Source organism: Myotis nattereri, assembly GCF_964212035.1.
Source record: "Myotis nattereri genome assembly, chromosome: 17".
NCBI lineage: Eukaryota > Metazoa > Chordata > Mammalia > Chiroptera > Vespertilionidae > Myotis > Myotis nattereri.
The window spans coordinates 25712425-25739235 of NC_138092.1; the positions used below are offsets into that span (position 1 = coordinate 25712425).

Genomic DNA, 26811 nt, shown 5'->3' on the forward strand with positions numbered 1-26811 from the left:
TTGTTCTTGAGAATCTCTTATGGTGACATTAGAATAGGCCTAGATTATGTAACTCTTGAGCCCATTGAGTTAGTCTGTCATTTCCTTTTCAGACTGGACAGCAGCAAATGTTTATCACCTTCTGAAAAGAAGAATTTATGCTTCAATTAATCCAGAAGATAGTACTTTCCCTGGTAAGTACAGCATGAATCCCTCTTTTCTCCAGCACAGCACTTCTTGGTACTGGAAATAAACTTTTCTTTTTTGTTTGTTTTTATTTTTTAATCACAGTAGCTATTTTTAGAATCCATTTACTAGCACATTAGACTTGACTTGAATATCCCGGCAGCTTTATCACTTTTTTTTTGCTGTGCTTTTGTCTTATTTTTCTTTTTTCTTTTGTCAATTACCTCTTCCTAGTATCTATTTTGTAAAATATGTAGTGGATTTATCACAGGAAGACAGAAGGCGACACAATTACATCTTTTGCCATCTCTGTGCAAACTGAATATAGTTGGTAATAGGCACTTAGCATCTTTCCTAGCTTCCATGAATTAAGCCTCGATTGCTACATTTCTGCTTCTCTCTCCATTGAATCTAATTTGTGTGCATAGCTCTACATTCATGCTTTTCTAATACCCTGGGGAGAGCCTTAATTTCATATCCACTATTAATATTCCAGCTCCAAGGAGAGCATCCTCCTTGTCTTAGGTTATAGTTACTCTTTTACTACTCCCTTTCTAGCCAGACCTTCTTGGTCTTTGAAGAGAGCATATACTTTTCACTAAAATGACTTGCACAGTTTTGTGTGAATTAATAGCAATACAGTGAGGTTTTTTTCAACATCTTTATGGTAGATTTTATTGTTTCAAATGATGATTAATAATACAGATTTTAGCCCTGGCCGGTTTGGCTCAGTGGATAGAAGGTCGGCCTGTGGACTGAGGGTCCTGGGTTTGATTCTAGTCAAGGGCGGGTGCCCAGGTTGCGGGCTCAATCCCCAGTTGGGGGTGTGCAGGAGGCAGCCAGCCGGTGATTCTCTCTCACCATTGATGTTTCTATCTCTCTCTCCCTCTCCCTTCCTCTCTGAAATCAATTAATATATATATATATATAAAGTATTCATGGTGAGTGAATACTATATATATATATATATATATATATATATATATATATATATATATACTATATATATACATATAAAGTATTCATGGTGAGTGAATATATGTGTGTGTGTGTGTATAATGCACATTATATATACACTAGAGGCCTGTTGCAGGAAGATTCCTGCAAGAATAGGGCTTCCTGAGGCCGGAGTGAAGCAGAGAAGGCTGCCTCTCCCCCTCCCGTCTCCGCTGCCTCGGCTCCCTCCCTTCTCTGCTGCCTCGGCTCCCTCCCTTCACCGCTGCCTCCCTCCCTCCCTCCCGTCTCTGCCACCTCGCCGCGGCTCCCTCCCGTCTCCGCCGCTTCGTTCCATCCCGTCTCTGGTGCCTCGCTCCCTCCCGTGTCCGCTGCCTCAGCTCCGTTCCCTTTGCTGCTTTGCTCCCTTCTGCAGCACTTGGCTTCCTTCTATGCTCTGACCTGTGTATGTAAATTAACCACCATCTTTATTGGGTTAATTTGCATATCACTCTATTGGCTGGTGGGCATAGCAGAGGGACAGTCAATTTGCATGTTTCTCTTTTATTAGTGTAGATATATTACATATATAACTTGGACTACCTATATGTATCAAAATTATATAATTCTCTAAGTATATATAGTATAACATCTGCTTAATTGTGGTATGTCTTTCTTCTAATAAGAGTAATTTTTTTCAAGCCTGTTCAGTGGGCGGTGTACTTGGCTCCAAGAAGTGGTTCTTTGCAGTGCAAGCCATATGTGGATTTTATCAGGTAATATAAATTTAGAAATATAGTCATTAGTGAGTGTCTTTATTAATATAAATAATTTCACGGACCCATCATTTAATGCCATCTTTTGATATATTAGTTTTGTAGTTCTGACTGGGAAGAGATACATTTTGGTACAGAAAAAGATGAAATTGAAGATCTTCTACAAACCAATATTGAAGAATGTCTGAGTGCTGTTGAGTGTTTTGAGGAAGAAGATAATAATAGCAGGGAGTCCTTATCCTTGGCTGAGTATGCTTATATGCTTTTTATAATATCTTTAGTTCACATTAGATAGTATCTTAGCTATAGAATGAAGATTAGATATTTTAGCAGCTATAGTAGAGGATTTTAGTTACTTGACACTTTCAACTTTTCATTTTGGAAGACATCAGACGATTTGGGCCATTTGAGTAAAATTCTTTAAAATGCAAAAATTGGAGTCAGATAATACTTAGCTTTAGCTTACATAATTGTAGGAACCATAAAAAGTGATATTTTATTTAATATGCCTGGTAATTATATTTTGTAATGAATAGAACCTTTAAGATTAATAACTGAGCATTCAAAGCAAACTATTATTGTTATTTTGCTATTTCAGGCTGAAATATTATTTCTTCAGTTTCTATATACCTACAGTATTTTAAGTACCTTAAAAATTCATAAAGAGTTTTTGAGGATTAAATAGGTAATTGAGTTCACTTTTAGTGTTTTTTTTTTAATTGTACAATATATAAGCTAATTCAGGTGATACAAGTGGTGATAATTTTTTTCATGAAATATTCTGTCTTGACTCATAATCAGTGCCTTTTAGTTTAATCTCCCATATTGCATTATGACAAACCACTTTTATTTACTTTAGTAGTCAATTTATATTTCCATAAATTGGCACAGATTTTTTAAAAGTTTCAGTGTTCTATTTTTAGGTCCCATTTGTTTGTACTGATTGCGAAGGGAGACAGTGTAGGATTGTGGAAAGAACCTTGAACGGGGGGTTGTATAACTAGCGTCTGGTTACATGATTTGGGGCCACTTAACTTCTGTGGTCCTTTGTTTTCTTACTTGTAAAGCGCTGAGATCCTTTCAAAGGATCCTAAGGTATTTTCCAGCCTCAGATCACTGACAATCCCTTATGTTTCTCACCACTACTACAAGTCGAAAAGCAAGTATTTCTAGTAAATGACCTACCAATTATTTCCACAAGAGGGAGCTTGAATACTATACTTTATCATAGATGCCTTACGTTTTTTAGACAGTGGTGGGTTTATAAGAAAGGATTTAAATACCTGTATGATTTATAATAAATTATTTTGTGAAAAAAAGTAATCATATGGATCAAACTAAAAGATTTTGAAGAATTTGAGTAGAGCTTTATATTTCCCAGTCAGGGCTGTTATATGCAATTCAGAGCAAAGCAGTATCCGTTATTAAACACTTAGCAAATACCTTACTTTTAGGATTCAAAATAATGCTTGGTCTATTAGTTATGATTTTTATTTAATAAATACCTTTAATTTAGGGAGCTTATCTTTGTTATTGTTTGTTTTGGGGTATGACTGAGAAATTGAACTCAGGGTTTGCATCCTGTCTTCCACACCTACTAATTATGTAACTTTAGGGAAATTCTTTTAATTAAGGACCACAATAGTATTATAGTAGTACATCATGGAATTATCATGAGGCTCAAATGAGATAGTGCATCTAACATACTTAACAGTATCTAGCATGTAGATGCATTAGTATTTATGATGAGATATAATGTGTATGTGTTTTTGTTTTTTCTAACTTACCTTTTTATTTTAGTCTATATGAAGAATCTGCAGAAAACTTGCATCAGTTATCAGACAAACTTCCTGCTCCTGGTAATGTTTTATGACTGCTTTCAATAATTTGTATCGTATTTTACACTTTCTGTGAGTGATAAATTCAGTCTTTATCCTTGGGTTGTCATTTTTAACTTTGAAATTCAAAATGAAAAATAATTTCTTAATTGAAGTTGATACAAAACATAGTTTACTACTTTAATAAAATACATTCTGGAGACATTAGAGTTCTCTTATTTGTTTTTATTTAGTGAGACAAAAATTAGAACTTAGAAAATGAAATACCCATCTGTTTCCTAATTTATTTTTTACTGAAGAATCTTTCCACTACATACCAATGTTTTACAGAGTATGTTCTATAGAACATTAGTCCCATACACAACTCCTGGAGGAAGAAGTTCTTTCATCTAGATAATTTAATAACATTCTTTTATGCTGTGAAATCACTATATACATCAAATTTAAAGTTGTGCAATAAGAGAAGCCACTGATTTAGCATTTTTTTATAGAACTATTTTATGATTTAGCATTTTTTTATAGAACTATTTTATAGAATCATATTTTATGAATATTGCATCATACTAGCTTTAAACTGTTTTTGTCTTAAATTCCAATTTCTTTGTGTTAATCAAGTAGCTGGCATCTAAAGCTTGGTATAATTTGCTTCCACAAATAAACTTTCAAAGAGCTTTCTTTGAATATTTTTCTTATTCAAGGTCATTTATTAAGCAGATATTTGTTGACATGCATTGTAGTAGGAGCTGAGTATACAGTGATGAATAAAGCCTATGCAAGTACCATGGGTTTTATAGATCACATTTTGCTCCTTATACTCAAGATCGTATTTTAGTGTAAAAGATTCTGCATGGAAATAACTGAACACATAGATTAAAAAATATCAATTTTTCTAAGCAAAATGTGTCAAGTTCAAAATACTGAAATATACATGAGACAAAATTGGTTTGGAAAATTATAATACTTTCATTATCAAATTTTTATTTTGCTTCTGTTTCATTTTGATTGTTCTGCATCTTCAGTAAGTTCATAATTTTATAAAATGTAAAGTTTCATGAAGTTATCTTTCTCAGGAACCAGTGATGTCAGTATAATTGCGTTTTCTGAGTGTTTTTGCTTTTTTAAAAAGAGAATTTATTTGAACATTACAATTTTATACTGATTCATTCCCCTTTTTATAACAAAGTTAAGTATAGAAAAATGTGATGAAATTGCACAGGATTGTTTTTTCTCTGTTCAGTACAATAGTATTGATGAGAGCAAAGTGTGTAATTAACCACTGGTGCATAATTGACAAGTAATCGTGATGTAGTTAATTGTTTTCTCGCACATGATAACTATTTCAAAATAACATGGCTTTGAATCAAATGATGAACATTTAAAACTTTTTAGCTCCTAAAGATGTGTATTGTTTTGAAGAATTTTAGAAATTAAAGATAAAATTTTCCTTTATCTTCTAGATAAACATAAATAGTCAATCGTTCATGGTACTGTTTTAAGGTAGTTCATATCTAACATTTTTAGAAAATTACAAAAATGCCTTTTTCTCTTTCTAGGTAGAGCAATGATAGACATAATACTGTTGCCCTCTGACAAAGATCCTCCTAAATTAAAAGACTGTTTGCCTACTGTTGGAGCATTAAAACATTTAAAAGAATGGTATTCAGCAAAAATTACCATAGCAGGAAATCATTGTGAAATGTAAGTATCTTTGTTCATTTGATTATTGTCTTTGTTCTTTTTTTACAATTAATATGTTATCCTGTTAAATAGACTCAGCATTTGAAAAAATTTTAATGTGACAAGATAGTTTTATATCATACTGTGAATGGAGATTAATTGAAAAGAATCTAGATTTTTCTTATTGTGTACTTGTACTTTTGGTATGTTTAAGTTTTTAGTAAATATTATCAATGTAAATATATATATATATATATGTGTGTATATATATATATATTTGCATTAATTTTCACAGTGTGCTTTTAAGTAGGATTGTATTGTCCATTGAGCACCATAATGAATACTATGGGTACATGGTTACACTGAATTTATAATGTTATAATTTTTTTTTGCTTTCTGTGCCAATATAGAAATAAACATATACTGTTGTGTTCTATGACATTTTAGTAAGGATCAATTTCTATTACAGTTTGATCCTTAAAGAGTATTCAAATTAGGTTTATTAACTTCATGATTTTTTTCATTCAACAAGTGTTTATTGAGCACTTACTTTATGCCAAGCACAACAGTAGATGCTGCTGAGTTAAAGTGAGATTTGATCTTTTTCAGTGAAGTGAGGGAGAAACAGGAATGGTAATAGTCATGATAGTCTGTGATAAGTGCATATGGGGACAATTTAGGAGGTTAGTTCTCTTTTTTAAGATAAGGAATTGGCGAGTCTGTGTGTGTGTGTGTGTGTGTGTGTGTGCATCTGATACACTTAAGCCAACACATATTAAGGTAAAGTCTCTTTCTTCACCTGTAATATTAAAGGTAATAATTCAATGCCTGGGGATGTTAGGATTAAATGAAGATGTGATAGGTGATAGTAACTCACTCAGAGGCTGACTGAATGGGTATTCTATATTTTAAAAAGTAGATAAAAGCAACAATATGAACTTGCATTTTTGCCCGTTAGGTTTGTACTAAACTATGACCATTAAATCTAAGTAAAATATAAAACCCTGTATTTAATTTTAATCTTTTACTTATAGAAATTGTCAGAAAATTGCAGAATACCTTTCTGCTGATGTTGTATCTTTAGAAGATCTTGGGAATGCTGTTGACTCAAAGGAATTATGGAGGGGAAAGATCCAGATATGGGAAAGAAAGGTAAGTAGATTTCTTAGTGATCAGAGTTTGCAAAGCAGTCCTTTCAACTTTATTTATAACACAATTTAAATTAATCTTAGTGAAAATGTACCTTATAAAGATGTTCTAGAATAGCACTGTAAATAGAACTTTCTGTGGTAATGGAAATGTTCTATCTGTGCTTATGCAGTTTCCTACTAGCCTCATACTGCTACTGAGCACTTTATATGTGACTATTCATCCCAAGAACTGAGTTTTTAACTTTATTTTCTTTAATTAATTTAAATGTAAGTAATCACTGTGATTATGTTTTGGACACTATAGTTCTAGAACAGGGGTGGGCAAACTTTTTGACTCGAGGGCCACAATGGGTTCTTAAACTGGACCGGAGGGCCGGAACAAAAGCATGGATGGAGTGTTTGTGTGAACTAATATAAATTCAAAGTAAACATCATTACATAAAAGGGTACGGTCTTTTTTTTTTTTTTTTTTAGTTTTATTCATTTCAAACGGGCCGGATCCTGCCCGCGGGTCGTAGTTTGCCCACGGCTGTTCTAGAATGTAATATATTTTTTTTAAATATAGATTTTGACATTAGTTACCTGCATGTTGTTTAAGCGTCTTTATTTTATCACATACATAGGAAAATTATTTAGGACATAATCTCTTACCTATAATACTAGTTTAGTAATCTCTGCCCTCTACTAAGCAGTTCTCTGATTTTGAGCAATTTTTTTTAACCTTGCTGGACCCCAGATTTCTTAACTGCAAGTTGAGACTATCAGATTAGTTGGACTTCCTAATCTTAAATTTCTCTGAGGTTTCAATTCTGTTTGCCATTTCTTCTATGAATATGTTTGGTGTCTTTTATAAGTTGTGCCCCTGTTGAAGTAAATGTCCTAGAGTTTTGTATATAGAAAAAACTAAAACCAAGTTTCTTAATATTTGTTCAGGGTGACGTGGAAACATGAGTAGGCCCTTGCATTCCTGTAAAGGTTTATTGCACCTATTACTAGTCTTTTTTTCCCTTTTTAATTTATCCTTAATAATAGTGTAATACAACCTCTAATAAGACAGCAGGAATTAATGCAGCTGGGTCCTTATTGATTTGAATGCTTTCTCATCTTAATCTTGGGAAGGTAAAATCTCCAGGTAAACCTTTCTGCAGTGGTTTTTAATTTAATATACTAGGTGTACTGGTTCATAATGCGGATTTTTTTCAATAGATGGAGTTACACATATGTTGATATATATTTGATTTGATATGTATGCTATTTTGTTGTATTGCTCCTTCAGATTACCACTTGTTCCAATTGATGGCACATGCACTTTCTGAGCAGCACTTCAAAACATACGAAGAAGTGGAAAATTGGGTCTCTGGATGGTCTGCCTCAAAACAAGAAAAGTTTTATTGGGACGGTATCCACAAATTACCTGAAAGATGGGGGAAATGTGTAGCTAGCGATGGACATAACTTTGAATAAAGTACTTTTGATGTTTCTGTTGAAATGATCGTGTTTTCTTTGATTACAAAATCTGAATTATTGCGGTTAATAATGCAAATTAATTATTAACTGGTTAATAATGCAGATTAATTATTAACCGATTAATAGTTTGGATTAGCTATTAACCGGTTAATAATGCGGATTAACTATCAACCCGTTAAAAATGCAGATTAATTATTAACCAGTTAATAGTTCGGATTAGCTATTAACTGGTTAGTAATGCGGATTAACTATTAACTGGTTAAAAATGTGGATTTTGAGATCCAAAGAAAACATGATCATTTCAAGAGAAACATATAAGTGCTTTATTCAAAGTAATGTCCATCGCTAGCTACACATTTCCCCCATCTTTCAGGTAATTTGTGGATACCGCCCCAATAGAATTTTTCTTGTTTTGAGGCAAACTATTCAGAGACCCAATTTTCCACTTCTTCGTATGTTTTGAAGTGCTGCTCAGAAAGTGCGTGTGCCATCGATCAGAACAAGTGGTAATCTGAAGGAGCAAGGTCTGGTGAATATGGTGGGTGGGTTAATACTTCCCAGGCAAGATCTTTTAACGTGTCTTTACCTGGTTGTGAGGTGTGTGATGGTGCGTCATCACGAAGCAAAATTTCTTTGCCGTGTCTTCTGACACATTCTGGTCATTTCACGATCAAAGCCTGGTTCAAATTGATTATGTGTTGTCGGTAGTGATCAGTATTAACGGTTTCAGCTGGTTTTATAAGTTCATAATTCACCACACCTTCCTGATCCCACCAAACGCAGAGCAGTGTCTTCTTTCCGAAGCGATTTGGCCTTGTAGTCCATGTTTATGGTTGACCTGGATCAACCCATGATTTTGTGCATTCGGGATTTTCAAAATAAATCCATTTTTCATCACCAGTCATAATTCGATGCAAAAAAGACTTTCTTTCGTGCCGTTGAAAGCAACATTTTACTGATGACTTTTCCGTTTTCCATTTGTCTTTCCTTCAGTTGATGTGGCCCCCATTTTCCTTCCTTTAAAATCTTTCCCATTGCTTGTAAACGATTGGAATTTGTTTACTGAGCAACGTTTAATCTTTCTGCAAGTTGTTTTTGAGTTTGACACCCATCTTCATCCAATAATGCTTGTAATTGTTGATCTTCAAACTTTTTCGGTTGACCTGGATGTTCTTTGTCTTTCACATAGAAATCATCACTTTTAAAGTGTTTAGATCAGCATTCACAAGTATCTTGAGATGGAGCATGTTCACCATAAGCTTCCTGAAGTATATGATAACTTTCAGCAGCACTTTTCTTATAAATAAAGTAATGAATTAAAACTTCCTGCAAATGTTCTTTTTTTGGCATGAAATTTGACATTTTTAAGCATAAAAATATCTATGATGTTAACACCTTCACAAAATTTGACATATGAAAGTTTGAAGCTTGTATTCAATACAACAAAATAGCATACATATCAAATCGCATATGTATCAACATATGTGTAACTCCATCTATTGAAAAAAAATCCGCATTATTAACTGGTACATCTAGTAATTTTTAAATATATATTTTTATTGATTTCAGATAACGGAAGGAAGAGGGGGAGAGGGCTAGAAACAGCAATGATGAAAGAAAATCATTGATGGGCTGCCTCCTGCATTTCCACTACTGGGGATCTAGCCCACAACCCAGGCATGTGCCCTGACCCAGAATTGAACCGTGACCTCATGGTTCATAGGTTGACAACCACTGAACCACACCAGCTGGGCTCTGCTGTGGTTTGAATGTACAGATCATATAGCCACCTGGAAGTGTGCAAGATACGATTAGCTAGGAGAATTGCTTTTGTATAATTTTTCTGAAACTACATGTTTTTATACAGACGGATAATGACCAGTTATTTTCATGTGATTCTGTTATTTTTTTTCATATCTCCACTGGATGCTTTTAAAAGTTGAAATCAATTTTTTTTTTTTTTTTTTTTTGGTTGGAAAATAGCTTTTAGCCTAGAGGAATTATAGTGATTAAGGACATAGATTCTATACTTAGATTGCCTGCATTTAAGTCCCAACTCTATTTCTTGGTGGTTTTGTATGACATGTTGGGTAATATTTAGCCTTTTGGTGCAACAGTTGTCTTCATCTGTAAGACAGGGATAATAATAGCTTCTAGCTCATAGATTTTTATGAGAACTAAATTATTTAAAGTACAAAGTAACCACTCAGAGTGTTAGAGATCATTGTTGTTACCCTTGGTATTATTAGCAACCCTGCTATTACTACTTCTGCAGGAATTGATCTTTCATCAGCAGCTTCCGTTGTCGCATGAACAAATTCTGTTTTTGCAGAACTTCCAGACTGGTAGGAAGCCAGATATTGAACAAGTATATGCAAAGGAGGTTATTTGGTTCCGTGGTTGCATAGAATGGACTTAATATACTTTCACAGGCTGGTGAAGGGCCAAGGAGAGCTTTTCATGAAAAATTCATGTGTGAGTTGAAATAAATGGGATTTGTACATAAATGGAACCACACTTTGAGCTGAAGAAAGGAAAATAAATTTACATAGGGGTTTCCTCCCAACTTTTACATTGCAAGAAGATGTATTAATCTTTATAACTTTATTCGTGATGTCTGTAATTTTTTCCTCTTGATTTCTTTTCAGTTTGGATGTGAAATTTGTTTTCCTGAATTCTGTTTAAAGGGAGTTGCACCTAAGAGTTTTAATACATCTAACTTAAATACTTGCTTTCTTGACAAAAAGATAATTCTATCGAAGGATAAGACTTGTTTACCAAAGGTAATCTATGTTTAATTAATTTTGCAGTTATCCATTCATGCATATTTTTGTCCCTATAAGTTCGAGTTATAAATTCACATTTACTAATGTATTTTTATTATAGTAAAATTAAGTGTTTAAATTATACTGTGTTATCACATTAAATGTTGGCAAAACTATTATTGTTTTAGATTTTTAAAAATATTGTTTTAATGAAATGGGCCTAACGTTAGGTCATTATACACCTGCAACTGCCGTTGGCATGGACTTTACTATGTGACCTTTCTTAGACTGATAAGGTCAGAGAGTATGATGCAGTGGAAAGAGGAGAGGCTTTGATGTTAGGCAGACCTGGGTTGGAAACCTAACTCTGTCACCTGTGAGGCATTATAACCTTGGGTAGATTGATTAACTCATTTGTGAAGTGGAGCCAATAATAACACACTTATCTTACAAAGTTATCATGAGAGTTAAATGGGGTGAGAAAATAGCCTCTGACATAGTACTGGGCATATGCTTCATTTACTGTGTTTAAAATGTTAGGTTTTTGTCCCATATCACCATAGATTCTTAAAATGCAAGTAATTATAAAGAATAATGATTAAAGAGGGTTTAATTGGCTTTTTTTTTACATTGGAATAATAACGTAAGAGCTATGCATGTAGAAGCACTCTAGAAATTCACTTTAAAAGGTCTAATTCAAGAATGCAAAATATAACAGTCATAACATTATACTGATGTCAAATGGATGGGTGTTATTTTCTGATCCAAGGGTAACACGAAAAGGCAGTGGAAACACATTTCCCAATAGCTGTTCAGAATTGATTACTTTAAGCAACTTGTCATGGCCATCTTTCACAGGAATATTAAATTCTTTTCTAAAGATTAGGATCATAAGATTGATGATCTCAAATTCTCATCTTTGGTAGTACCCCATTTAAGTAAGAATAGCATATCTAATTTTTGCTTCAATTGAAGAGAATCTTAGGGTACAACCTCTTCAGTACATGTAAGTCAGTCAGTCTCTCTCTACACACACAAACACACTATATTTGTATATATGTATGTTTATATACACTGTGTATGTATAATACAAATATACTCACACATAAACTTACATTGTAAAATTACTCAGCTTTTTGCCAGTCTACAACTTAGTGTTGGTTCCTCAATATATCTTCACTTTTTTTTTGCCCTTCTTATGAAGCGCTCTAGCCCCATCTCTTGAAATACCTGCCCTTCTTCATTAGCTCACTCCTAATTTAGTTGTTGGCTCTACCCAAAGAAATACTGCAATGTTATTTCTGAGTGGAACTTTGTTAATTAGCACTCTTGCCTTCACTAGTTTTCTGTTTAATTTTAATTTTTTCAGTGTTTCCTCCAAGGATTTTTGTTTGTTTGTTTCAGCATACCACTTAACCTGAGTTCATTCTGAGGTCACCTTTCTTTTGCTTTCTCAGTCTTGTAAATTCTTAGTTTTTTAAAAAAATATTCTAGTCTCTTGGGTTGTCTGTCTTGCTGAGAATAAACAGGAAAGATTGAGAACTTTTCCTTTGTTGCTTTCCTCTTTCTATGACTCATCATCTCCCTGTTAATATCTTTCTAGTTCCTAAGAAATCTCCATGTCTGTCTCTCGGCTCTGATATGTAGAATTGAAATGGAAGAAATTCTTGTCTGCTATAGAGGATGAAATGTGTGTTTGACGTTATGTGTAAATATATGCTTTTTTAGATTCGTTTTAAAGTTTTAAACCTTAATCACCTGTTTGTTCAATTTTACCTTATAGTGTTTAAAGTATTATATAATTTTAATTTCTTTTCTAGGTTTTCCATTATTATGGCCTAGCTTTAGAATTTGTGCAGCTGATAAAATTATCAGACCTACCCTCCTGCTATCTGTCGGACATTGAATTCGAGTTGTATCCTTTCATTTATATCTTCATTTTAGGTTACATTTTCTGTGTTGGGTAGAATGTTTCCTTGTCCCACTCCACATTAAATGTTTGACTGTGCTGTTTTATATAAGAATAGTATTCAGTATACTTTTCATTGCCATTGTTTTAAGAGAAGTTCTACAACTTGCGAGAAAATTCCTCCCCTCAAGTATTGTATTTATATTTCTAGACGAGGCAGAAGATTTCCTGATTGCTACTTACTGCTTATGGGGTTGGGAGGAGAGAGAAGTGTTAGGAATACATAGAGAAAAACAGTAATTTTCATATTCCAGAAATGCTCAGTTGTTTCTCTTGCCATCAGCAGAATGGGTACGCGCCAGTCTATTGTATCTGTTATATACTAAAGTAAATATGAATGTGATCATTTATACCTGTAAATATTTAACATATTTTAAATTCTCTTAAAAAATGTAATGATTTTTAGAAATACACCTAAGAACAGGATACTTTGTATAAAAAAAAAATGTTGGCTGAAAATGGAACATTAGTATAGTGTCCTTGAATTTTTGTTCAGAAGTTACAGTTTTTACAAATCTCTTGTTTCTAAAGTTTATAGTGATACCATTCATACTAACACTATTTCTTGGTATATTTTCATAATCAGAAAAATAATTATCCTTAAGCAAAGGAGTAATTGTAAATTCCTAGAGTTAAAATTTTTAATAAATAAATTCAAGCATCTTGTGAGTTGGAGAATCAAACTTGTATTAGGGAGTAGAATTGTTTTACAGTTACCATTCTTTCATTTCTTAACTCCTTAGTTCAGAGAACTGACAAAAAACAGTACCAAGAAGAACTCCATGTTATTGTTGGAGCAGATTTCTTCTCTATGTGGCAATGTAGGGAATGTGTTTTGTTTCTAACTCAATATTTAATGATGTGTGAGTTTATGAATCTGTTTTTGAGTGATTTGGTTTCTTTAATATAACATGATTTTGGGCCTAATTTATATTAAGCCACTTTGGACTTTTCATAATAACTCCAAAGTCCACTGCAGACATGAAGTGTTGTTTTGTTTTTTAGAAGAAATTTTCAAAATAAACTTCATGGCGAGATTTAGAAATGTCATTCATGTTTGTAGCAAATGTTTAGTCAAAAAGAGATGACTCAAAAACTTGGTCACTTCTTTGGCCTGTGGGTCCAGCCACATTTGTATCAGGCTATATGTTAGGCATTGAACTTCATTTAGCATCTCTCAACTGTGAAGTTCTAATTATAATGATTATGTAATTGTCAAGTATAACTGGGCCCTGATCTAGCATGGTCACATCACAGTCTTTGGGTCGTGCAGTTTTGCCGTGCATTTAGGACTTTGAAGTCTTATTTATGCAACAATGAAGAACTAGGACTTAGTACTTAGAAAATTACACATAGGTCTTTTATACTTAGTGATTATTTTACATTGCTAAATGTTTTTAATGTCTAATTCTTGACTTTGTAAAATACATTTGACTTAAAATGAAAAAGGTTATTACTATAATAATAAAGGAAAATAAGCACATTTAATTACCTTATTTTCTTGTAATATACTTATTTTTATGTCTGATAATAATATATAAGTAAAAGTAATAAGTAGCAGTAAAACTAGCACATTAATGCATTATTTGAGTATCACATCTCTTGTAACCCATCCATCTATGGAGGACAGTTAAAAGTGATTTTGCATCTACATAGGACAGTTAAAAGTGATTTTGCCTTAGATTTAAGATCTATAGCAAATGCCCCGACTAAATTTCCCCAGAGTTTAAAAATATGTATTTATTGAGATGTGCTGACTGTTATAGCTTGTGTTCTAAAATAAGTGGCAAAATGCCACTTTCAGAATTGCAATTTGTTTATTCAGTGCTTAATCAAACTAAAAATTTACCTAAATATATTATGGTGGTTTTTTGAAAACAAATATTTAATAAGCATCTGTCTGGCCAGCCCTGGGAATACAAAGATGAATAAGTTGAGTTTGCTCATAAATCAGTGAGAAGCTGCTGTGTGTTTCCTGGCATGTGATTCATGTGGTTTCTCTGCATTTTGTACTTATCATCATTAAATCTTTAATTTCTAGGAACAGAAATTTTGAAGTTGTTTACTAAATTATTCTAATTTTGAAGCCAGAACAATAATCCATCCAATCAAAAGGTTGTAAAATTATGGCTAAATATTACAAAATCTTTTGATGATAGAATTTCTGGCCTCTCATTAGTTTTCAGAAAAAGAAGAAATTATACCTGTAACCTGAACTTGAAGCAGATATGTGAATAATAAGGTTTTTAGAGATTTATAACCAAAAAAGCTTATAGCTTTGAAGAACTTTCTCTATTTTTGTTGACTGGTCTTTGGCTTTTTTGGGGGTGTAGGGTGGAGGTGGGGCATTGTTTTTGTTTTTTAGTGGAGTTATTGGGAGAGAACATTACTAAATACATTTTATGTAGGTGAAATATGAGAGGAAACTTGTCAGATGATACTACTTAAGAATTAATCTCAATGTGCAGTCACTAAAAGTATATTCTGTTTTCAATAGGTTGGTGCACTTTTTGTATTGCCATGTACTATTAGTAACATACTTATTCCACCTCCCAGCCAACTCAGTTCAAGAAAATGGAAGGAATACATAGCTAAAAAGCCTAAGGTAATCAGTGGTAAGTAGGAAATCTTTAAGTTGTTTCAGTGGTATGACATAGAAGCAAAATTTATCAAATTTTCAGTGGAGATAACTTTTTCTTTATGGGAAAATAATATGTATTACTACTAATTAAAAAGGACCCACATCATTTGAAGATTCTATTTTTATTATCTCTAACAATCAACTGTAACATAAAGTATATATATACATTCAAAAAATATCAGTGATCTCAGGCAGAACTTAGGGTTTTTAGATAGCTAATTACATTGAACATGGGTTTTTTGGAGACATTTTGGGAATAAACTTTGCAAAAAAAAGTGCTTAATTTATTATACGGCATATTAAAAAAACAGTTTTTGTGCTCTTAACCAAGATGTCATTGTAAAAATGAAATTCTTATTTCTTTTATAAAATCAGATGATTTAAATTCAAACCCTAGTAGTTCCTGAGTTAATTGAAGCTCAAATTGTTAGTAACTTGCCCAAAGTAACACAGCTAACGTGTGTTCCTTCATGCTTTGCTTTTTGGAAAAGTAAAAAAAAAGCCTTTTAATAGATGTCGTCTGTTCAGTGTGAACCAAAATGTGTACCCCAGTTTTTATCAGTTCCTCAGGTTTACCATACATCCCTTGATGGAATAAAATACATACATACATATGTATTAGTTTGAACCATATGGTATTGTTATATGGGTATATCAAAAATTGTTAAATATCAGCAATTTCATATGGTTTAACTTAAAATAGAAAACCAATTCCCCATTTAAGTATGCTTAAGTTAGGAGTTGCAAAAGAGCCCTGCCCTTTGTGGCTCAGTTGGTTGAGATTTGCCTGTGTACCTAAATGTCACTGGTTCGATTCCCAGTCAGGGCACTTGCCCAGGTTGTGGGTTTGGTCCCCAGTCGGGGCATGTATAATGTTTCTCTCTCTCTTTCTTTCCCTTCCTCTTTCTCTCAAATCAATATAAACATTAAAAACATTAAAAAATTACAAGAGTAGCAAAAGAATGATTTTTAAAAAGGGTTTTCAGGAAAAAACTCAGAAAGTATTATGGTACTGGTAAAAAGGCAATAAGAACTATATGTATAAACTAGTAGCCCTGCACATGAATCTGTGTGCCAGTAGCTCTCTGCGGGGCCTGGCCACTCCGCACCCACTGCCCAAAAGCTCTCTGCGGCCCAGAGACCCATCTGTGGCCAGGTGCAGAAGGCTTGCCCCCCCCCCCCCCGCCCCCCGCCATGCCCACTGCCCAGAGGCCCTCCGCTGATGGGGTGGAATGCTTGCCTCATCGCCATGGCGATGAAGCAAGCATTCCGCCAGGCTGCTCACACTGCCCGCTCTCAGTGGCCGCCCCCCCCACCCCCGCTCCACCCCCCCGCCCTGGACTGGGGGACTCTGGCGGGGCTGAGAGGACTGGGTGCTGCCAGCTTTGTGATGGAGTGATGGTTAATTTGCATATTACCCTTTTATTAGATAGTATGCAATTCAGTAAACCCTATTAGATTTCTGAAGCAAGACTTCTCTTTAAAACTTGTATTGAAAAGCCAGTTTTACCATAAAAAATATCTGGCTTATCATATGCTCACAGAGAAGTTTTATGAAATTGTTAAAAACTAGATGTTGATCATCCCCTAACTTTATATTACAAATGAGAAAGCTAAGCTACAGAGAAATCAAAAAACTTAAATTACAGGGTGAAGTCAGAATTTGCACCCAAGTCTGAATGCATCTATAGGCCATCCACAATAACTTTAGATTTCTAAGTTTATTGTTGCCTCATTTTTTTAAAAAATTTGAATTCTTTTGAAAGGAAAAATTTTAAAGGTACTCTTGAAAAAAATAGTATTATTTTGCTGACAGAAAATCCATCTAATAAAAATATTTTAAAGAGACTAGACTAGAGAGATCAACCAAAGGACTTGTATGCATGCATATAAGCCTAACCAATGGACACAGACAACAGGGGGGTGAGGGCATGAGGGAGGGGTTGGGGGGAGGCAATGGGCTGATAAGGGCACATATGTAATATCTTAATAAAGAAAAAAAAAATAAAGAGACTAGACTAATAACTGATGAAATATTTTGAATTGAAGCATGTACCTTCTTCATTCTTAAATCAGTGTTGAAATTGTTTTGAAATAGTGAGCTGACACTAATAAGGTTAAAATTACACACCATAACTGATCTATGAATAAATTTCATATTGAGAATGGATAAAGGACTCTGGTAAAGATTTGAAAGAGATTTCAGTGGCAAAGAGAAAGTATTCACTCACTCAACAAATATTTATTGTGTGTCTACTGTATTCAGGGCATTATTCTAGGTGCTAGGATTCAGCAGTGAACAATATCATTTCTTAATCGATTTTAGATTCTTTATAGAATTGTGGCAGGGAATTTTCTTGAACACTCTTAGTGGCAGCTAAGTTTTGCACTAAGTCATCGAAGCTTAGTCTGACAAATAAGGTGGGGGATGAAAGTAGGCAATACATTTTTTGGAAATGCTTTATGAATATAAAGTAAGTATATTGATTTTTAAAAAATGTTTTCTTTTTTGCCTCTTCAGTTGACTCAAAGGGCCATTTCAAAAGTTGGGTCTAGAATTGCTTGAAAAACGATGTCATTGGAAAATGTGTGGTCTCCAAAAATGCCTACCTTGAGGATTATATTATATTTTATTGTTTAATATTTATCATCATTATCAAAATAATTGGGCATATTATTTACTTTTCAATAAGTTAGAATATTCACTTAACAGTTGTTTCCCAAATTATCCTGGAATATTTTTCATGATATCATTTGAAATACTATTTTCCAGTTATATTGTTGAACTATTATAAAAAAGAGGGGGTTGGCTACAGGATTTTAAGAACTGCGGAGAAATGTATTGATATAAAATATAACTTGGTTTTTATTATGCTAAAATTTTGTTTGTGAATGAAACTAGTAATGACACAGTTTTCATTATAGTTTATATATTACTTACAAAATTTGATGCAACTAAAGGAAATATGTAATTTCTGTTTCTCCCATCTTGCCTATATAGTAGATCCAAATGCAGATTTGGTTTTGTTGGGGGGGGGGGGGGGGACATGCAAGCCAATCAATCTCTTAGAAGTTGACAGTGTAAAAATAACAGATGAAAATAGAGAAGAATTTTCCATTGTAATCATTTCCCCGTATTTCTTCAGGAAAAGCTATGGGAATTGAATAACTATGCTAATTATAAATCTGTTACTCTGTATTTACATAAAATTATTTAGTAAGTCTTCAATTAACACCTGCCAAATCTGGAACACCATTTTTTAAATGACTGCATAGTCATTATGATTAGGGGAATTCTGTAAAATAAATGTTTTTCTTTTAAGGAAAATAAGATTGTTGTAATTATAGCCTTCAGTGATTAAAGTTCTAATAAAGGTGATAGGATTTAAATAAATATGGAAAAGATATATAATTTGAGTTGCAAAGTGCTAAATTGGTAAATGAATTAAGGTCACTAAGTCTTGGAAAATCTTAGTTTCAAATACAACTAGTAACAAGCGTTTTTTCTTTCTAATCTTTATCTAAATTCCTTTTCTAAGATTGATGTTTGTGAATAGGATTAATGTTCCTATTTCAAGCTAATTGCAAAAGGTTGTGTGTTTTTTGTATTGCATAATTGTTTTGGGGGATAGGCTTTAACCCACAGTATGCTCAAATCTGTGAAATAAACTATTGTAATAAACTTACAATAGATTTTTTTTTCTTAGTATATATAAGAATTTTGAACGCATTTCTCCATTGTCTTCCAATTTTGGTGCTGTTTAGAATTCTAGTGCCATTCTCACTCTTGGCTTCCTTCCTTCCTTCCTTCCTTCCTTCCTTCCTTCCTTCCTTCCTTCCTTCCTTCCTTCCTTCTTTCCTTCTAAGCAAGCATTTTCTCTGGCATTTTCTAGAATCTATTTTTATTCTGCTTTTTAAAATCCTCACCAGAGGATATGCACTTTATTGATTTTAGAGAGAGAGGAAGGGAGAGAGAAACATCAATCTGTTGCCTCCCATAGGTACCCCAACTGTGGATGGAACTAGCAACTTCGATATGTGCCCTGACTGGGAATCAAACTTGCAGCCTTTTGTACATGGGTCCAGGCTCCAATCAGCTGAGCTACCTGGCCAGGGCTCTTTTTATTCTTGTACTAGAAGCCCAGTGCACGAAATTCATGCACTGATAGGGTCCCTAGCAGCTGCCAGCTGCCGGCCTGGTACTCCCGCCCTTCCTCCGGCTAGCTCTGCCCCCTGGTCGAACTCCCAGACAAACTCCCGGTTGAGGGGACAATTTGCATACTATGCTTTTATTATATAGGATTATATAGAATGGGGCACTCAGCATGCCTGGAAGTTTGTCTTTTTATTGGGACAATGTTGTTATAATTATTTTGTTGATAATTTCCTTTCCTCCATTTTTGAATGTTTCCTCTTTTGTTAGTCGTGTTTGGATGTTGTACCTCCTGGTTTGGGTTTCTCTCTTTCTCTCCTATTTTATATTTCTTTGTCTTCTCTTATTTTTTTGATAGATTCATTGAACTTTATCTTCCAACCTATTAGTTGAAATCTTATTTCTGCTTTCTAATTTTAATTTCCATGAGCTCTTTCTAAGTTAATGTTCTTTTCTTGTAATTTTCTGTTATTTAGTTGATGCAATATCATCTCTGAGGATTTTAGTGATCTGATTTGTTTTTGTCGTGATTTTTTTTTACGCCATATTCTTTGTTTCTCTACAAGTCCCTTTTTTTTGTTTGTTTCTTTCAGCCTCTGGCTTTCATAGTAAAGACTTTCCTTAAGTCTCATGATGTCTGGCTGTCTGCTCATATGTAAGAGAGAGTACCAGAAAGCTGTTTGGAAAACTTGGGCGTATGGGTAGAGCTTGCTGACTGGGATCTTCATGTTAGGGTGATCTTGCTGCACCATTACATTAGGTGACCCCAATATTGGGATTCTTTAGTCTGTCCTCTAGGGCTGACCACTTTTCCAAAAGAAGTCTCCGTTCTGTCTGTCTTCTAAAATTCTGGAAGTTATGTAGACGAAGAAGAGAAAAGGGCCTCGATGTTCTGTATAGAATCAGTCACCTAATCCACTGAGAACCAACTCGGACCCTAAGCTCTGTTTTTATCTCCAAGGCCAGGGACACCTTGTTTTATCTTCTTGAGAGGATAAGCCGCTGGTTTTCTGGGCTGGGGAAAGGACAACCATTTACCTGAGTAGAATAAGGAGGAGCCGGGAAGCCATATTGCTTCTCAAACAGACTTTCAACCTGTCTTTTTTTTCCTTTTTTTTTTTTTCCATTTTGTTTTATTGCTTAAAGTATTACAAAGAGTATTACATGTGTCTCCTTTTTTTCCCCCCTTGAACCCTCCCCTGTCCTCCCCTACCCCCCAGTGTCTTGTGTCCATTGGTTATGCTTATATGCATGCTCAGCCTGTCTTTTTATTTCACCTTCATTTTGCTTCCAGTGCCATCTGGGACCACCATCCCAAAGTCTCCTGTCAGGGGTTGTAGTATAAATTGTCTTCCTTCTAAGCTCTCTCCTCTGTTTTTCTCAGCTTCCGTAGCAATGGAGAGACTGAGGCCTGTTACCATTCGTTCATCTGCTTTCCTGCTTTCAAAATTTAGTCACTATTCTCTTCTCTCCGATATTAGTCCTTGGAGATTTCTGCTATTTTAAAATTCTCTTTATTCTCATTTCATGGAATTTCAGGAGATAGTGAAAATAAATGATTATGTCCAGTTCACCATCTTCAATAAAAAGGACTCTGCTTCTATTTTTACTTTCAAAGGCATCACAGTTTTTCTTCGACCTTCACTATAACCCTCACTTGATTTGTTTTTAAAATATACTAGACGCTGTCTTAACTGACCTTCATGTAACTGGCATGCCAGATTAATGAATGCTCTCCATTCCCTCTGCAAAAATACATTATGGGTGCCCACTGCAAGGAGCAAAAAGCTACTCTTAAGCACATCTGTACACTGCTGCTCCCACCAGTTGAGTTGTGCATGCCTGCAGGGGTCAGTTTATTCCCCTTTAAAGAAATTGAAGCTGGACATAGTAGTTGATACATTATAAGTGGGTTGTATAAGAAAAATATCATGGAACTCTAATGAGCAACATCAAAAGTTAATAAATGAGTACACACAGTTTTAATTTAAATTAAAATTTGTATTTTTCTTATGATTATCAGATTTTATTTTAATTTTTTTGATTCCCTAATTTTAACAGCTTTCTCAGTTAACTGAACAACTGCTAGCCCCAAATATACTGGGTAACAGTTTGTTTTACAATAACACAGGATGTCATTATATTCTCTGGGTCCGGTGTGTGATTCTGCCTTGCTGCATGGTGAATTTTCACATACTTAAAAATTGTTTTTGTTTAGTTCCAGATGTTGAAGTGAAAGGAGAGTGTTGTAGCTATTACCTCTTGTTACAAGGTAATGACAGTAGAAAATGCAAAGCCACACTGATTCACTCAGCCAACCAGATCAATGGCTCGCTTGCCCTCAGTTTCATTCACGGAAAGATGAAAGCAAGGACAGGAGAATCCCAACTGAGTAAGTGTTAACTTGAGTGGAAAATATTTTTACATTTGTTTGTATGTATAGGTTTAATTAACTTATGTGGTTTTTAATGAACTTATTTTCCCCAAACTCCATTTCACTTTCAGTAAATTTATCTTTTATTTTAAACATAGTATTATGTATTTGAACAATTTAGAATATAGAGAATTAATCCCTTTATATTGTACCCAGTAAATTTTACTAGGTCAGCCCTTGATTCCAAATAGGACATTTTCAGTATAGTCCACTTTAAACACATACTATGTTTCTATAATTTCTCATTTTCATTTACTTTCTCTCAAGCATTTTATTCTGTTTTATTGCTCACCTTTTCTCTTCAACCTGTATGCTTTGGTGTTACTACTATGTGACAAACGACCCCAAGATTAGCTTAAAAATGACTATTTATTACTATGTCTCATAGTCTGCTGACTGGGCTCAGCCCGGCTGGAGTTTCTGTGTTCAAGTCCCACATCTGATTGCAGATACACAGCTGGAACTCCAGTCATGTGAAGACTAGAGCAATTGTTCTAGAAAGCCTCAAGACTTTCTGTGACCTAGCCTAGAGGTCATTCACTGTCACTTTACCATACTTTATTGTTTTCATAGGGCTAGCCAGGATTCACTGTGGAAGGGCTACACAGTGGGTGAATAGCAGGACATGTGGGTGATTAGGGGCCATCTTTAGATACTTAACACTACTCCATTTGTGTTTTGTGTAGGAGTTTATTTTTTAATTGTCATTTTTTAAAAATTTTAATTACATGAATTGGAGTAACATTGGTTAATAACTGTAATTTTCAGGTCTATAACTTTATAATACAATATCTGCCTACTCACCACTCAAAGTCTAGTCTCTTCCCATCACCATATATTTGACCCTCTTTACTCCCTTCATCCTCTCCATACTCCCTTCTGTGTAGGAGTTTCAGTAGCTGAGCCCATGGAAGAAAATGTGATGAGGGAATTCTACTCTACTACCTAAATTCCCTCAGCTTAAGAAGCAGGTCAAAGTTTAAAATGCACGATAATTTAATATGTTTGTTTTTTGCAGCTTAATTATTTAATTGGAAATATGCAAGATCAAGAGAGATGAATAATTGGCTTTTACTTTTTAAATTATATATTAGCGCATTAGCTGGGAACTGAATATTAATTGTTGTCATAGACTGTCTTTAATACTGACTTTTTTGTGTGTCTCAGGTATTCCTTTTGACTTCTTGTCGCTTCCACATTTTTCTGGAGAGCAGCTTATAGAAAGAGAGAAGCAGTTAGCCAGAGTTCAAGCTCTGGCTTTGAAAGAATGTCTGAGTAAGTAACAATTTGTACATTTTTTTCTACTGTAAGAACCTGTTCAGACATAATTCATTGTTATTTCCACACTTTTTCTTATATACATTGTCTTTTAGGTAAGACACTCATTTGTAGAACTATTCTTGTTCTTGTAGAGGTGATGTAAGAGTAGAAAAGGACTGCAACTTTTTTCCCACCAGATTAAAAATATTCTTATTTATTTGTACATCACAGTTAACATTTATAGAAATATTTCTTCAGGAAAATTCTGTATTTCAGCATTTTTAAATGTGTGCTAGGAGACACCTAAATTGTATTCTGGTTAACACAGAGCTCTTTCTAAAATGTCTTTTTACATATTTTTAGCTGTCATAAGAGAATAGAGACTGCAAAGAGAAGAAAATGCATGTTCTGAGAAATTAAGATGTTCACCTGAGCATTGATTCTTAGACTTAATCATGACTACCAATAATAATTAAGCACATGTCACATATGGGTGAAGTTGGCATTATGGATTTTTCCTTATTCAAGAAATTAACACCTTTTCAGGGGTCATAGTTTAAGTTTTTTTTCATATACTAAATGTTAACTTGGTTATCACTCATAACATTTTTTTATAAGTAGACATTCAGTAGTACCTACTATGAACTTATTTTAAGCTACTGTAATTAATTGATAGAATTTCTAAGAAATTAAATCAAATTGTGAGTCCTCACTAGTTACCTATAGTAAACATGATATTAGAATTCAGTAGATACATTATAAAGTAAAATCTACCATTTTTGAAAGCACTTTAAAAATATCTTGAATTAAATAGCCTGTTTTATTCAATGGAAAATAATTTTAGAGTATTTGGTCTCAGTTGTTCATGTAAGAATTACCTTCTTTTTCAGTTGTACAAAGCCAGGATAATTGTGTAGTCTTGAACTCCTCCAACCATTGATTTTTTTTTCCCCACTATGAAAATATTACCTCAAGGAAAGTATAATTAAAAAGGCAAATCAGTTTCAATAAAAAGTAGTACATGTTAAATGCAAAAAATAAAGCAACAAATAGAAATATTAGTATTTTTGTGAATGGAAAACCTTTATTTCAAACATCAACCAGCAGTATTGTTCACTTCTTGACTTTGTTCTGTTCCTGCTAACCTCTTTGTAGGCCCTGATTCCTTGCCATAATGAGCCTCCTGCAGCCTTTTAAACTCAGTTCCTTCAACATCTCCCCTTCCTTTCATCTTCACCTCTCTCCCTGACCCTTCCCACCAGAAACGCTGTCTGAGTGGAAGGACAGGCCCCTCTTTGAAGCTGGTGCATCTCTCCATTGAGTAAGAAGAGTGAACCCCAGTAGGACTAGCCCTCTGACATAGTGGGGAAGGGAAATACTAACAGCTGAAACCTCATAGCTGCCTGCAGGGGTGACTGGAAGCTCTGGGGGTATGGGTGTGGGGGGAGGGGGAAGACCATGAGTGATAAACAAATGCTGAAAATGTAGAAGTACCAGCAGCTGAGCTGTAACCCAGGTAGTAGCCAAAAGGATGCCTCAGCTCCAGGCAAAGGGCAAAGGGCAAAGGGCAAAGGCAGGTAGGGGCCTGAAGCTGAAGGAAGCCTTGGAGCTGGTAGCCGCTGGAGACACCAGCTCTGGGCATAGCCATGAAGTGGCCAACTTGCAATCTGAAGCATTAAGTCTTGATTAAGATTAATAACTCAGTTAATCCCTTTATGATAGAAATGCTTGCTGAGCCAATCTCTTCTCTGTTTAGAGAGTTAATGTTGGATTAACAATTTGGGGACAAAAATGCATCTGTTCAGAATTCCTGTGTCTCAAAAGACAGAGGACAATGGCTGCAAGACAAAGTTTCCAATGTAAGAACATCTGAGTGTGTATATCAGTGATTTCAAAGAAGTGAATGTAAAATTAATCAATTTATGCATGATGAAAAATCAGTAATGTAATAGGCACAGCTTTCTTTGGAAAGAAAAACAACGATTCAGAAGCAGTACAAAGATTGTGGTCTTTGATGAAAAACAAAAACTTGTTCCAAAAGGATTTTGAAAATAATTAAGACATGGAGTAAATTTATACTTATCCCCCACGCCCCCCCCACCCCCTTTCCTCTGCCTAGTACAGAACCAAAAAGAGCAACCAGGAAAGTGTGCATGAAAATGGGCTCATGCTCTAGCCGGCTTGGCTCAGTGAATAGAGCGTCAGCCTGTGTACTGAAGGGTCCCAAGTTCGATTCCGGCCAAGGGCACATGGCTGGGTTTCGGGCTCGATCCCCAGTAAGGGGCATGCAGGAGGCAGCCAATCAATGATTCTCTCTCATCATTGATGTTTCTATCTGTCTCTCTTCTTCTCCCTTCCTCTCTGAAATCAATAAAGAAATACATTTTAAAAAAAGAAAATGGGCTCACATTATTGAGGCTCTTTATTTAAAAAAAAAAAAAAGAAATAAAATTCTTGGTTAGGGTTTAATTTTTTAGAATGTTTTATTTTAATTCATTTCACTTATTTCTAAAAGTTATATCTAATACTATTTTTTAGAATGATATTTAAAATGTGTAATTTTATAATTTATACTAGTGCCCCCATGCATGGATTTGTGTACATTGAAAGGAAATTAATTAGAAGTTGGCCACAGAGGTGGGACTGGGTGAGAAGGGCCAGACACTCCCTGGAGCCAACCTCCCCTGGTCCCTCCCTGGCTGGCAGCACCTGGGATAGCATCAGGCCGCTTGAAAGTTGTCTGCAGAGTGAGTGGGGTCCTTCTGGCAGGTGGGGTTCCTTGGCCTGGCCTGGGAGGATCAGGCCGAAACCAGCTCTCCTACATCGCCTGAGGGGTCCCAGATTGCAAGAGGGCAGTTCTCAGGTGACGCACCCTGGAATTCCTCTCTGGTTCTGGGTGCATCCCCGAGAACCGCAGCTGCCAAGTCACCGCAGCTCAGCAGCTTCTGCGTAGAGCATCTCCCCCTTGGTGGTCAGTGTGTGTCATAGCTACTGGTTGGAACTTCTGGCCCCTGGTGGTCATTGCGCATCATAGCTACTGGACGGACAGTTGGATGGTCGCTTAGAATTTTAATATATAGACTTTACCTGATTTTTTTTGTAATTTGTAACTTTTTGTATTTGGAAATATGAAATACCTTGTTTCACTGATTTTTAAAGAATACTGAACAATTTTTAAATAAAAGGCTGTTCAGTATGATTCAAAACACACCCAAACAGCAGTACTGTCATTTTGTTCCAATATTGTGGTCACTACTCTGAGCTTTTCAATCTTTTTTAGCATTTATAGAACCCAGTGCAAACCTGATTGATACTCATCAGTTGATCCTTTAGATATTCTGCTCTGGATTTTTCTTTAATAAATTCTTAGTTATTACCAGTTTTTTTAGGAATGGTATTCTTTTGCTAATTTATTTTTCAACTTTAATCCATTATATTTCTTCTAAGTTTTTATCTACCATTTGTATACAGAATCATTTGTGTAGAGATTATTTTCACCTTAGTAAATTTTCCTGTTCATACCCCTGTTAATCTCTATATACTTTCTCTCTCTATTGCTCAGTCATCCAGATCAATCAGAAG

General features: G+C 34.6%; 1 protein-coding gene across 1 annotated transcript in view; it reads left to right on the forward strand.

Moving 5' to 3' along the window:
* Window positions 1-26811, forward strand: part of MTBP (MDM2 binding protein) — a 50720-nt gene that overhangs the window by 893 nt on the left and 23016 nt on the right. Inside the window, exons 2-13 of the mRNA XM_081111287.1 lie at window positions 93-173; window positions 1801-1874; window positions 1972-2123; window positions 3675-3733; window positions 5266-5410; window positions 6424-6541; window positions 10656-10790; window positions 12593-12687; window positions 13490-13562; window positions 15239-15356; window positions 21754-21927; window positions 23137-23244. Of these exons, the coding sequence (XP_080967413.1) occupies window positions 93-173; window positions 1801-1874; window positions 1972-2123; window positions 3675-3733; window positions 5266-5410; window positions 6424-6541; window positions 10656-10790; window positions 12593-12687; window positions 13490-13562; window positions 15239-15356; window positions 21754-21927; window positions 23137-23244 (1332 nt within the window). The remainder of the gene's footprint in view (window positions 1-92; window positions 174-1800; window positions 1875-1971; window positions 2124-3674; window positions 3734-5265; window positions 5411-6423; window positions 6542-10655; window positions 10791-12592; window positions 12688-13489; window positions 13563-15238; window positions 15357-21753; window positions 21928-23136; window positions 23245-26811) is intronic.